The sequence below is a fragment of the Typopeltis vanoorti genome, chromosome 18 (genome assembly GCF_054136105.1).
Source record: "Typopeltis vanoorti isolate ZY-2024b chromosome 18, IOZ_Tvanoo_1.0, whole genome shotgun sequence".
NCBI lineage: Eukaryota > Metazoa > Arthropoda > Arachnida > Uropygi > Thelyphonidae > Typopeltis > Typopeltis vanoorti.
In genome coordinates, this window is record NC_143566.1 from 81800086 (window position 1) to 81815363 (window position 15278).

Genomic DNA, 15278 nt, shown 5'->3' on the forward strand with positions numbered 1-15278 from the left:
GGCAAAAACAACGGGGGCCTTGTTTAACCGGGTGACGAAAATTTGTTCCAGTAGCTGACTTTTCGAAAACAGAGAAAAGTCAGCTACTGGAACAAATCTGAAAACACACCCCAACTCAACATCACCAGAGTTAAAGATCGGTACTATCAACATAAGAAGCCTGAATGGCAAAGAAATTGAGCTAGCCGAGGAATTAGATAAGTACCAGATCAACATAATAGGGGTGACTGAAACAAAAAAGACAAAAACTGGTGAGATCTTTCTGAGCAATAAATACAAAATGTTATATTCAGGCAATGACAATCTAGGAAAAGAAGAAGTAGCCATAGTATTCAACACAAAATGCTAGGCTCATCTTCTTGAATGGCAGACAGTGTCCAGTAGAGTGATTTGGGCAAATATCAGAATGGGGAACTGGACAATGAGACTTATTTGTGCCTATGGTCCCATAGAAGGTTCTACTAAGGTAGAAGTGGAGGAATTTTTTGAGGCTCTAGAGAAAGCTACTGACACAATGAAAAAGAAAAAGTTGGTCCTTGTTGGGGATCTAAATAGCAGAGTAGGAAGTGATTGTCAGACATACAAAAATATTTTGGGAAAATTTGGAGAAAAGAGCAAAGCTAATAATAATGGCAAATATCTGTTGGATTTCTGCTCAGGACATGGACTGGTTATTACTAACACCATGTTCCAACATAAAATGTGCACAAATTCACATGGAGAGAAGAGGCAAGGAATAAGAAAAGTCTCATTGACTAGGTTATTGTTGATAGTGATGTTTTCTCCCTGGTGCAGGACACCAGAGTGTACAGAGGATTTGAAATTGGAAGTGATCACTATTTAGTCTTGAGCAGGATAAAATTGAATTTCATATTTAAAAGAATGACATGTAAGAAAGTTTTAAAGCGAATAAAGTTGAGCAACTCTCAGATGTGAACTGTAGACTAAAATACACAAAGATTATAGAAGGAAATATGAAAGAATTTGAGAACAGGAACCAAACCTTGGAGATTCAGTGGCAAGCCTTGAAGAAAACCCTGATTGATTCAGCTAGAGAGGCATGTAGTGAAGTTGTCTGCAAGGGTAGAAAATTAGAACACAGGAAGTTAAAGAGGCAGTGAAGGAAAAGAAGAAAGCATATCAAACATTCCTGGCAAATAAGTCAGCTTGTGCTATTAGAGAATACAGAGACAAATGTAAGAAAGCTAAACACTGTGTAAAACTAACTAAACAAAAGTCATGGGAGGACTTTGGCAAGAACATAGAAAATAAATATCAAGAGGGTGGTAAAATATTCTGGAGGTTGTTGAAGAAGCTTAGGAATGGAGGAAAAAGTGCTGCAAAAGGAGTTAGAGATGATAAACATGAAATGAAAACGGAAGAAAAAGATATCCTGGAAGTATGGAGTAATTACTTTGAAAATTTGCTAAATGAAACAAGTAGTGATGACAGCACAGTGATAAAAAAACACTGACCAGGCATGCAGTCAGAAATACATATCCATACTTGAAGTAGAAAAAGCCATCAAATGCTTGAAATGTGGAAAGGCAGCAGGAGTAGATGATATTCGACCAGAAATGCTGAAGTATGGTGGTATAAAAGTCTTACAGTCGCTGCACCGCATAGTTCAGAAAGCCTGGACAGAGGAACGATTTTCTGATGATTGGAAAATCGTTCGAGCTCTCATTGTACCCATATATAAAAAGGGAAATAAAACTGAATGTGAGAATTACAGAGGTATATCCCTATTGAGTGTTCCTGGTAAGATATATATTCAAGTATACTTGAGAAACGGTTGAGAAGAATTGTGGAAGAAAAGCTTGGTGAAGAACAAGCTGGATTCAGGTCGAATAGACTCTGTCAGGATCAGATCTTCACTTTACGACAAATAGTGGAGAAATCATGGGAATATAACAAAGATCTGTATTTAAGTTTTGTAGATCTGGAAAAGGCATATGACAAGGTACCAAGAGAGAAGTTATTCAATATGCTACAGTTATATGGCATCAATGGGACATTATATCAAGCAATACTTAGTCTTTATTTGAATTTTAAGTCAGCAGTTAGAATTGAAGGAAGTACAGGAAGATGGTTTAATGTTAAATCTGGTGTCAGACAAGGATGTACATTATCCCCTCTGTTATTCATTATCTATATGGATCACATTATGAAGAAAAGTGGTATTAAACATGATATCAAAATTGGAGATGTTAATGTCAGCTCTTTGCTTTATGCGGACAATGTTATATAAATAAATCCGCTACAAGTCTGCAAGATTCTCTGACTAAATTGAATAACTGTTGTAATAGATATGGTATGAAGGTCAGCAATAAAAAGACAAAGACAATGAAAATAGGTAGAATCATTGAAAATATTAACATGTTGTGAATGGAGAACCTGTGGAACAAGTAAAACATTTCAGCTACTTAAAGTTTTCTGAGCCCATTTGGAGGATACCTTGGAGATCAGAATTCAGGGAGCGGTTGTTAATGTCCTGTAGGTTGAAGTGAGTTGTGTACAGTAAGGTTTGTCAAATGAAAGGGAGGAGTGCAATGTGCTGTCATCTACAAAACTGTGTATTGGGTTGGAGGTCAACCGAAATAAGTCATTGATATACAGAAGGAAGAGGATTGGTGAGAGAACAGAACCTTGTGGAATCCTGACATTAGTTGGATGCTAAGATGATAAGGAACCATCTACCATCACATAGTGTGCATCCAGACAGAAAGATGGCAATTCAACTGCAGAAGTCCTGAGACAGTCCAAATGATGGGAGTTTGCTTAATAAGCCTTTGTGCCAGACTCAGTTAAAAGCTATGGAGATATCAAGTGCAACCACTTGAGATTCGCCAAACTTCTCCATGGCATTTGTCCGTAGATGGGTGATGTATGTAAGCAGATCTCCTGTTGATTGGCAGTGATGGAATCCATACTGGCAGTCATTTATTAGGTGGGCACCTTCAAGTAGGAGTTGGGAATTGATGATTTTTTCCCATTAAACAGGATTGAGGTAAGCGAGATATGGCAGTAGTTGGACAGCAGTGATTTGGTGCCCTTCTTAGGAATAGATTGAATATAAGCCAGTGATGATGATGATGCATTAGAGCCAACTGGGTACTATAGTGGTGAGAATAGTGTTGGGCAGAAGTTACGGCCAATTGTTTTGGCGAGACACCAAAAGGTTCGGTGCCATATGGACATGCTGCTAGTTTTCTGCATTTTTGCTCTTTCGAATTCTATTTTGGAAGAATTGATTTTTTTTTTTTTTTTTTTTTTTTTTTTTTTTCCCGGGCTTCAGTATAAGTTCTAATGGAGGATAGAGTTCTTGATTTGAGCTAGTTATGGTATATTTGATCTTTCATTTGTACAACCTTGGCACATCTTTTGGAGAACCAGGATTTGGTTAGGGAATGGCAGTTCCCTAACCAAATTTGGTGATAAGTTCAGTGCATATGCTTGGGTTGGAAGGGTAGAAGCAATGATGTGACATGTATTAAGAGTGGCAGAATCATTCTGGTGGTCGCTGATTAACCAGTGAGCTTCTAGGTAGTGAAGAAGTTGACTATTGATAACTTTTTCCATTATATTGGAGAGGATTGAAGTGATAGCAATTGATTGGTAGTTGGATGGCAAGCTTTTATCTTCCTTTTTTTTGGAATGGGTTGGATATATACTTGCTTTAATGTGTTGGGAATCTTCAGTTATATAATAAGGATGGATCTTTAATATCTCCTATTTCTATTCATGTTTTTTCATGTTTTTTGTTATTATTAGAATTGACATGCTATGCTGATTTATCTAAAGCCTGTACAGTTCTGAATAATGATAATGATCATCATCATCAAGTTACCAAACTTTTATGTGGAGGATTTACATTAAAAAAAAAAAAAAATTTAATATGCAACTAGACTACTTAAACAGAAGAAACCCAAATTTTAAGGAGTAATTAACTTAATAATTCTAATTATTAAACTGCAATTGTATTCCTACATTCCTATTTGTTATCACAAGTTACATACTAATTTTGACTATTAATTTAGTCTAAATCACATTATGAATGCTAAAGAAATACTGCATTAGAAAGCCTACTCTATGATCTGTGCTATCATAGTTGAGATCTCTACCAAAACCAGATTTTTTCACTTAATATGTCAGATGTTTGGTTTGATGTTGGGTCTCTCTCTCATCTGCAAGTATAGCATTCACTGCAGCTTCACAGTGCTTTCTGTATACATGATAACTGATTTGCAATGGAAATATGATTTATCAAAAATGCCTATATACATATCAGTAATTTTGTTTTTCTTAGCATGTGAATTCAGAAAGATATCTTCTTGATAAGAGTTACAACAGTAGATACGCTGCCACTTAAAAAAATTCTGTGTGCTTTCAGAAATGTTTACATTAAGTGTCACTTCAAGTGTCAATGCAAATTCTATAAATGAAAGGAGTTCTGGTGATGCAAAGGCCAGTATTCATCGTCAGTTTCGCAATATATATTCCTGAGAGGCGTAAGGATACTATGACTACTGCATAATTAATACATGTACATAGCCTTGTGTGTTCGGTACTTCACAGTATAAAAAAAAAAACCAAAAGAATATAAATAATTTATCGACCTTATTGATATTTTGCTGGATTTCTAACAACCATTCTTCAGAGCACAAAATTACAGATGTGGTAGATACATAATTAAATAGTTGTAGAAACAAATAAAATTGTGACTGAAAAGGAACTAATGTCCTAACGAGCTCTCTAGGGGAGTGTAGATCATCACTATTTCGATACAGATGTTCTACATTTGTATCGAATATATATCACTATATATTTTATATAGAATTTTGTTTGTGTAAATTAGTATAAATTTAAATATTTTGTTTCAAATTACCATTTTCAGTTGTTAGTACATTTATATTGTGAGAATTGCACAATTAATTGCTTGTTTTTTTACGTATGTGTGTGTGGTTGTTCATCATTTACATGTTATATTTAGGTTACAGGAAAATTCATCGAAAAACAATTCACCGAAAATTCACCGATAATATTATGGTAAAAGTAATCCATTTAGAACAAAAACTGAACCATGCAGACAGCTTCTTGTACCAACAACTTCTACTGAGCCATTTAAGTCAGAGAGTTTTTGTAATACAGTACATAATTTGGACACATTATTTCTTTGTCGCCCCGAATATAGCTGAACTGAAAACTGGAATGGTTTGACATTTTCTTGTAAAAGTTTCAAATAGCGAATCTGAGTAAAATTCATCCAATAATAACTGCTGTATTGAAGTCGCATATAACTACTAGCAACAATAATAATAATGAAGCCCGCATAGTTCAGTCGGAAAAATGAAGCCATTCAGTTAGAAAGACCTGGGTAGTTGGATCCCATTTACGCACAATTTTTATCAGTCCTGTTCTGCTAAAGGTAAGTTAGCAGGTATAATATCGATATGGCTGGGCTTTTCTTCCGGAAACAGGCAAATCAGTCCCACGAACAGACATGAAACAGTTATCGGACAAGAAAGACTATACGAACCATATTATTCTATAATTTTTCCCTATGAAAATAGCACTCCTTATTCACGGTTCAGGTTTTGTTCTAAATGGATCAATTTTCTCATAACATTTCCGAAAATTTTAAATTTTCGATGAATTGCATTTGCGACGAATTGTCGCTCGATGAATTGCCTTTTCAATGAACTCTCCGGATACCTATATTTATGTGTAGCATTAACATTTTATGAAGTGAATGCAGTAGAAGATTTTCTTGTTGTTTACTGTATCCAAAATAAGTATTATAGTTTAATGTTTATCTTTAAAATACATAAGTTAAAAAGACTTACCTAGTTGACTGAAACTGTGAGATTTTACCTCTTTCACGCAAAGTGCCGTGAAGATATGCGATATCAGTGGTTTCCCTCACATCAAGACTGAAATGGAACCAGAAATAACATGCATGCTGGAGCATGCACAAGTGAAAAGAACACTTGTGACAGCTGAGTAGAGCTGTGAAAGCAAGAGAGATACAGACATACATGAAGTGCGATATGAAAGCGTTTTTGGAACAAGTTCCATTGAGTTCCATTATTAGCAGTCTTTCAGAAAGAAAGATGTTTTAAAAATTATTTAGCTGTTATGTTACAAAAGTAACTGGAATAACAGTTAGTGAGGAAATTTATAGAAACTTTGGAATTTGATTAATGAAGTTTCTCACATAGGAAGGGAAGTGGTTATTGAATATTGAAGGATCCATTAGTAGAGTAATGATTTAACAGATGTTTCAGAGAATAGGTATAGTGATTTGATTTTTTAAGTGTTCAATCATTTGTTGAAGTGGGGGTGCTGATGCTGATTCGAAAAATAGTCTCAGTCTTGTAGCAACTTTTATTCCACATAGTTTTATCCAACTTTCAGCTCATTGGACATCATCAGATGCCGAATGGTCACTCCTTTCCTTGGTAACATTCCACCAGTCCTCACCAGATGATCCTGTCATATGCCTTTCTGGAGACATCAACTCTGAAGATCAGTCACTCCAGATGCACCATCCATCCCTCTCTTTGAAGGCTTATCCCCCCCCCCCCCCCTTCTCTCTTTTCAGGAACTCTTTACCTTCTATTACTGGCTTAAGAAGTCCTGCTTCCATCCTTTCAATGTATCCATTGAAAGAATGGAGAGAGGACTTCCATCTTTCTTCTGTCAGTATCTTTAAGAAACCTTAACATTCTGCCAGTCTTTTCTAGCACCCATCCATTTGACAGCCTTCTGTAATACCACATCTCAAAAGCAACTAACCTCTTCCTATCAAACTTCCTTAGGTTCCATGTCTCACATCCATAAGTCACTGTTGGAAAAACAGCTGCATTCAGAATCCTCAACTCTGTTCCTGTGGAAATAGATCTGTCTTTCCAGGTTTTAGATAAGTGTGATGTCTTCTGAACAGTAATTCTTCACATTAATAATGAATCCCAGGTATTCGAACTTGCTGACGTCCTCAATTCTTTCTTTGTTAAGCTACACGTTTCCCAGGATAGTCCTTGTCTATATAATCTTTGTCTTGATAGGATTGAGCTGAAGTCCTCGTTTCTTACTGATCTTATTAATTTTGTTAATAAGATCAGTAAGTATCATCAGCATACCTCAGATTACCTGCAACCAGGGCCGTACTTACACTTTTCCCGAGGTGCTAGAGTACTCCAGGGGCCCCCTCCCTAATTGTTAGGGAGACCTTAAATCGGCCGTAATTTTTTTGGGTCCCCAGCTAGAGCCTCGTGCACCTGTGCATAAGTACAGTCCTGCCTGACACCTATCCTAATTCCTGTGTTAAGCTCATCCAGTACTTCATTCATGGTGTCCTCAGCATAAATACTAAACAAGTGAGGAGAAAGTAGGCATTCTGGCCTAACTCCCTTGTCAACCTGAAGCCAATCCATTAATCTGACACCTGTTCTTACTGTAGCTTCTTTCTCACTGTATAAGTTAGCTATTAACTTGATAATATTTTGAAGAAATCTGTTAATTACTTTCCACAATTTCATGTGCTGAACACAATCAAAGGCTTTGGAGTAGTCTATGAAACCAATACCATAGGGAGTATAAATTCTTTATACTTTTCAGTGATCTGTCTAAGGCAAAGGATCTGATCTCTGGTACCCTTTCTTTTCCTAAAACCTGCTTATTCCACAGGCATCTCTGCCTCAACTTTGGACTCAATCCTATTTAGGATGATCTTTAATGAAATCTTGCTTGCATGAAAGATTAAACTAATAGTTCTATAGTTCTTGCAATCCAGAGCATGATCTGATAGCCTGACTTGCCATATACATGATCACAAATGTAATTTTTATGTCCTTCAATGCAGATGTTAGTAGATTTACCAGGTCTATTCTACATTGCAGGTGCAAGGTACTTTATACACTCCAGGATGTGCAAAAGGATGAATGTTGCTAGCTGGATGTGTGGTTTGAAAGTGATATAAACATTATATTTGCAGAGAACTTTAGCAATTAAGGATGAAAATGGTTTTGCTATGACCTTGTGTGTGTTACAGGAGAGATGGATGGGGCATCCATGCAATATTTTATCTATTATTATTGCAGGAGACTTCCAGAGAGTCAGGCACTCATTGAGGGAGGCCACATACCACTCATACCATCTTATGAATTCAGTCACATACTGTTGTATGAGACTGGAATGGCTGTAAAAATTTAGCTCTCAAACCTTGCTTGACTGCATGTATTTTCAATTTCCATAGATGCGTTCTTGTTCTCACCATCAAATGGAAAATTATATTTACTGGTATCCTTTATGACCCTTTCAGAAGTTTATAAGTCTCTATCATATCATCCCTTTTTCTCCTGTTTGCTAGTGGCTGCAGTCCACAAATTCTCATCTCTCATAACCTGTCCTGATATTATTTTTAACACTCTCTTTTGCTTTTGCATCCTCTCCACTGTATCACCTTGGAAACACGGAGATCAGATATACATGCAATAGTCCAGATGAGGTTGTTTGTCTTGGAAAGAGGCAAAATGACTTCCTTATTCTTACATATCAATGTTCATTTCAGCATTGCAATTATCGTTTGAGTTGTATTTGCAATCTTTGCTATATAACCTCTGAACCTCAACTTCCTATCTACTAAAGCTCTCTACTTGCATTTCTAATTATCCTTGCAGGGTAATTAGAAATGCAACTGACAATTGAACAAATAGCCCTGGCTCTATGTTTAAATGTTTTGAGGATGCTGTACTGTTGAGATGAATGATGGTGTAATTGTTTATGTAAATACCTTTCAATATATGGGTATCCTATAAACCGAAAAGGATAATGAACCATTTGATAGTTGTTAAACTAGTGTGCCCAGGAAGGGGAGCCAGTTGTTAATTTCTTTTTCTACAGTGAAATGTATTTTTAAATATTGGCTGTTTAAGTGCACTAAAAATGTATCAACTTTGTCTGTGCCACGAAGCCAAATAGCTGACATATTATCTATAGCATAGCCAGACTACTGGTTTATATGTAGCTATGTTTAATGTCTGATTTCAGTTGTTTATATATTTTTCCTTTCCTTATGAAATAGCTTGAATAAATGGTGAATTTGAGTAATTCAAAAATGTCGGTGGGGTTGGGGTGATAAGGTGAAGGATCTCTGTTAGTGTTAGGGTAGTGCATTATTAAACAAAGAAGTAATATCAAAGCTGACCACGATTTCTGAATCCTTCATTTTAAGCTTTTATTAAAATGAATAGAATTTTTGATAAAGGAGAGATAGAGAGTTGCCTGCCATGGAGCAAGTGATTTTGCTAGTTGTTTGGCAAGTTTGTGGAGGGAAGGAAGAATTATTTTTGTGGACTCAGTATATTCCTATTCATTCAAGATACTTTACAAAATATTACTAAAGTTCTGTTGTAAAATTGAGACTATAATCTTCATACCACTTTCAAACTACATACCCAACTATCAACCTTCATCTGTTTTCCACATCCTGAAATGTATAAGGTATTTGTGTCTGCAAAATTATTCTACATTGGAGGATAGATCTCTTTTCAATCTACCTGAAAGAACATAAAAATTGTCTTTGATCATCTGTAGAGCAATTCAGGACTGGCTGACCATGTTCTGGAGATTTCTTCACACAGGATTAAATTGAAGAATTAACTATGTAGAAATAAAGTTGCTATAGGTCTGAGAGACTCTTTTGTGAATCATCATCAACCACGAAGCACTCCTTAACTTCAACAAATGCATCTTCATCAATATGCCAAATCTTGGAAGAAGGCAGGATATTAGTTCCTTTTCACTTACAACTTGAATTTTCTCTATATCTAATTTGTATCTACCATAATTTTATGCTCTGTGAATGCTGATTAGAAATCAGCTAAATATTAGTAAGATCAGTACATTAGTTATTTTCCTCTGGTATTGTTTATATTGTGAAACGCTGTTATGAACTACACAATTAAGTTTGCATTATATTTAGAGGAAAACTGTTGACAAAATGAGTTCCCAAAATTAGTCTATCACTTGCTTGTCAGCGCTCTCATATTTTTTCCCAGCCATCTGGCATCGAACACCTGTTTTGCTAATCTTTCCTCTTCCATTCTGTTTAAGTGACCATACCACCTTAAATTAGTACTGCTCACACACATTCTTGAAGGCTAACGATATAAAGTTCACCAATGCCTTTGTGGTCTTTAATCTTTGATCAACTGTTTTATTTCTAATCTGACTCTCAGATCCATAAATTAAAATTGGTTTGAACACTGTCTTTTATACTGCTAGTATAGATTCTTTCATTAATTTCTCTAAGGAATAAGTTCCTTATAATTTAACTGGCTCTCTACCATCTCAGCTTTGTGCATTTCCCTTGTTCATTTTTATATTTAATTTGCCATCTTGTGTAAATAGCAGAAATATATTAATTGTTTCACAGGTTCTCCATTGAGAATGCAGTTGTACTTTTCCCTGTTCCTGCCAGTTTTCAGAGATTTGCTCTTTTATATTGATAACTATCATGAAAGTTGTTACAGCTGTTATTCAGTTTAGTTAAAGAATCCTGGAGATTTTTGCTGGATTTTTTGATAGGATACATCACCTACATAAAGCAAAGAACTATAAGTTTGATATCTCTGATTCTTGTATCAGGTTTAATGCCACTTTCTTTCATAATGTGATCCATTTCTTAATCAAACTATCTTCCTGTATCCCCATTAATTCTAACTGCTGACTTACAACATGAACATTGTATTACTCTAATGTCCCCTTTACTCCATGTAACTGCAGCAGTCTGAACAATTTTTTTCCCTTGGTACTTTTTCATGTGCTGTTTTCTGTTTCAAAAAACTTAAGCACAGATCCTTGTTTATATTCTCACAATTTATCAGCTATTTGTCATAAAGTGAAAATCTAATCTTCACAATCCATTAACCTCTGTTTGTCTTGAACCTAGTTTGTCCACTATTCAAACCATATTGATACACACACACACACACATATATAACTTTTCAACTGGAGGTGAGTTAGCTGGTCTCATACGGAAGTAGCAGGATTTTTCATCCCGCAAAACAGGCAAGCCAGCTAGAACACACACACAATTTACAACCATTCAGACAACTCAGATAGGATTAACAACCCAATCATAAGCAATATCAGCTTTCTAAGAAAGCCAAGTTGCCTCGTTATGACAGATATTGAACCTAACATCAAAGGCAAGATGGGATATACATGCACCCTACACGGCAGTCTACTGAGCCTAACACGAAAGGGAAAAATAGGATATATGTGGGCAGGTAACAGTTGAAATGGATTCTGAAGAATGGAGAGAAGGATTTTATTTCCTTCTCTACAAATTCTTCACAAATTGAAATAATGAATGAGAAAAATTTTCTTAAGTTCTGGAGCCTTTAATGTCGCAACTATTACTTCTAAAAGGAAAATTCTCCTTCTATGAGTAATAGAGCAACTGTAAATTAAGATTTTGTTATATCAGTATTCTGAAGAAGTTTTATATCATTCCCCCCCTTTTTTTAAGCACATTATTATTTATATAAATTTAGTTTTTCAGGTTTAGTCTTTTTTTTTTTTTAAATAAATATCCATAGCAAGCTTCCTGTTTAATGGAGCAACCTACGGATTTACATTTTGCTTCTACTTAATGCAAGATTAGGGCACGAACTGTGATGAATTCAAGATAACGATCTAACCAAAAATGAAATGGAGGCATTGCTATATCTAACAAGTTCAATATACTTGAATAACGTAGTTACTTCCATATCTTATTATTTTTAATTTATAGCCAACTCTAAAAACTAAATTATATATTATATATAAAATAGAAATTATTGTAGAAGCAAATAAATGTTTAAGAATTAAAACCTACCAATAAATAAAATTAATAATATAATAATTATTTTATTAATTAATAAAATGCTAACAATATGAGGATAATGTTTTTTGAAATGATAGGGTTATGAATAAATGAAATATCTTGTCTGTGGTTTTACAGATGAGTGAAAAAAGAAAGAAGGAAGGAAAAAAACGTTCAGTCAAAAATGATGTTGGATGACTGATATATTTTTTTTCTATGACCATGATAAATGTAAAAATATACTAAACAAATAAAGAAATGTCAGTTGTTCAATATAATTTCTGATTGAACTTTTTCCTTCCTTTTTCACTCATCTCTAAGACCACCAATGAGATATTTCATTCATTCATAACTTCATTTCACAAGATATTATCCATATTTTTTTAGTATTTTATTCATATATTTACTTTTATATAATTGGTTATTTATTGGTTGGTTTTAATTCTCAAATGTCTTTTGCTTCAACCATTCCAATATGCAGCATCTGCATGTTAGAGGAAAGATGTACTTACTTACTAACAGAAGTAAGTACATCATTCAGGTGCCTGGAACTTCTGAAGTTATGTTTTTTTTCTGAATTTTTGGTGGATGTAGTAATGTCCTCATTTCATTTTTTAATCAAATCTTGTCTTAAATCCACCACACTGCATGCTCTAATCTTGCATTAAGTAGTAGCCAAAAAGGCAGGCATAGGTTGCTCCATTAAACATGAAGCTTGCTGTTGATATTTATGTTTAAAATAAATATTTAGTTAAATTAAGGAGATATTAGATCCCACATTGTTTTAAAACCGAATAAGAAACTCAAAGATTGGAATCGGAGAGTTTCATGGCGAATACTAGCATGAGCTGAATGCAAGTAGTCCTAGAACATAGTACAAACACGGACAACTCGTTGCAAAGGTGGGGAAAGTTCTGATCGCTATTCTTGGTATTTTCCATAATGTAAAAACACATTTCCTAGGAAATGCATGCAGTTATTACATTATGGTGGGAGGTCATTACCCAGACCGATTTCAGCCTTTATTGAGGCTTCATCAGTGAGTAGCTAGACCAAATTAATATCAAAGGGTATAGCAAAAAAGAACTTACATACTCTGCTATACGAGTTGTCCAAAAGCAGTTGTCCTAAATATTTAGTCTTGTTGTAGGATTTTTTAAAACAAATGTTTGTCATTTCTATTTTGATATATTTTCATATCTAAAAGTATGTGAGAGGATTTTATTTTCACTTATTCTGTTTTCTGTGTGATGTAGGGGCCTATTCTTGTATCATCACAAATAGAATTTCTCAAAGAATGCACTACAACTACAATTCCTTATTTTTTCGTATCTTCAGGACATGTGGATCTGTATCCTTTATTTTTTCTTTATGATAATAAATTTTTATGCTTATAATTCATAATTATTATCTTTATATATCCCAGTACATTAACTTACATAGTATATGCATTACTATGTAAGTCACGTTATGCGAGACTTAGATCACATAGAAAAAGTATGGTTATGTTCCAAAATAATTTTTTTTGTTTGTTTGTTTTGTTTTGTTTTAAAATATATAAACGACGACATATTCAAGAAAAATTTTTTTATTTAATTCAGGTAATTCATGAAAATTATACTATGTATGAAACAAATACATAGTATAAAATTATAAAAATTACAAATTGTAAACGTAAACTTCATTGTGCATAATTTAATTGTCATCACTGTCTTCAAAACAAACATTTCATAGATGTTCTTTATTTACGAGTGGCCAGATGTTGTCATCACTTGAAATCTCTTAGACATCATTTGTATAATTCTCATTGCATACTTCGGCTGGTTTAGTTATCAAGAAGTCAGTAATAAGACCTTGCTTACCACTATGCTGCAATTTTTTATTCAGTTCATAATATGGAGCTAAACAAATCCAATTGTCTCTTCCCGAGCGCTCCATTGAGGGATCATTATCATGAAATAATTTCCTTTCTGTTAACCCTACCTTACTGTTTTTTTGTTTTAATATTAAAACAAAAAAGATTCTATCTTTGGAAACTTTGAAGTCGGGAGCTGATCTTTCATTTTTCGAAATAGCACATTTAGGCATTTTTTTACAATATAACCCAGATTCATCTGCATTGAACACCAGGTCTGCACTATAACCACCTTCTTCAATGATTTTTTTTAAAAGTTCTCCTGGGTATTTCCAGGAAGCTTCTACATCTGCTGATCCTGATTCTTCCTGGATTTTAAGATAATGCAAAGAAAACTGCTTTTTAAAGTTTTTGAACCAACCCTTACTGACACAAAATCCATGCTGAGAGCTTTCTTCTGAAAGATCTTGATCAAGTTCTTTTAAATGTTTATAAACTTTCAGAGCTTTTTGTTTAATAAGATTTCCATCCAAAGGAATTTTCTTTTGAGTGCAATCTGCTATCCAAATCATTAGAGATTTCTCCATTTTTCCCATTAGAATATCGCATACACTAACAACTCGCTTTGCACTTACTGTTGGCCCAGCAATAACACTTTCTCGGATTTAAATTCATTTAAATTCAGAGTCCTTGCAACAACTCCTGGTTTTTCTCCATTTTTCAACAGATCCAAGATTTTAATTTTTTTTTTCGAGAGAGAAATGAATTTTCTCTTCAATGTTGGTTTTTTCCCTTTCATTGCAGTTTAGTGGCCATTACTATAAAAATAAATTTTTACATGAAAAAAAAAAGCATTACATATTAATTATGTATGTAATTCACCAGAAAATGAACTGCTCAGCCTGAGATTAATACACTTCTGATTTTTAACTGGTAATTAGCTTAAGGAATTAACAACGCATACAACAATTAATTAAAGCAAACTTTAATGAATACCTTCAATATTTCGACAACGTCACGTTGCCATCTTTAGGAACATGCAAATATGGTATATGCATGCAGGCACTAACAAAAGCAAACGAGGAAGAAGGCAAGAAACTAATATTGTTCTTCCTAAAATTCTAATGGTTTCCCCCCCCCCCCCCTGGCAGGGTAATTGGGTTTGTCTTTGCCGTTAGGGGGGGGGGGGGCACCATTAGGACTTTAGGAACAATATTAGTTTCTTGCCTTCTTCCTCGTTTGCTTTTGTTAGTGCCTGCATGCACATACCATATTTGTATGTTCCTGAAGATTGCGACGTGATGGTGCCGAAATATTGAAGTATTCATTAAAGTTTGCTTTAATTAATATCCGTTATATGCGTTGTTAATTCCTTAAGCTAATTACCAGTTATGTATGACCAACGTATAAGCCTTGCTACAAGAATTCTGATTTTTAATGTGATTTCTTGGCAGAAAAATGACAATTTTCAGCAATAAGCACTTTATACAGTAAACAATTAACTTACATGCATGCTAAAGGATATTTCCCCTAATATAAATTCATTACTTA

General features: G+C 34.4%; 1 protein-coding gene across 1 annotated transcript in view; it reads left to right on the top strand.

Annotated features, from left to right (window-relative positions):
- Positions 1–15278, top strand: part of LOC150096851 (mdm2-binding protein-like) — a 269877-nt gene that overhangs the window by 102458 nt on the left and 152141 nt on the right. Inside the window, exon 8 of the mRNA XM_090408172.1 lies at positions 13129–13223. Coding sequence (XP_090264298.1) covers positions 13129–13223 — 95 coding nt within the window. The remainder of the gene's footprint in view (positions 1–13128; positions 13224–15278) is intronic.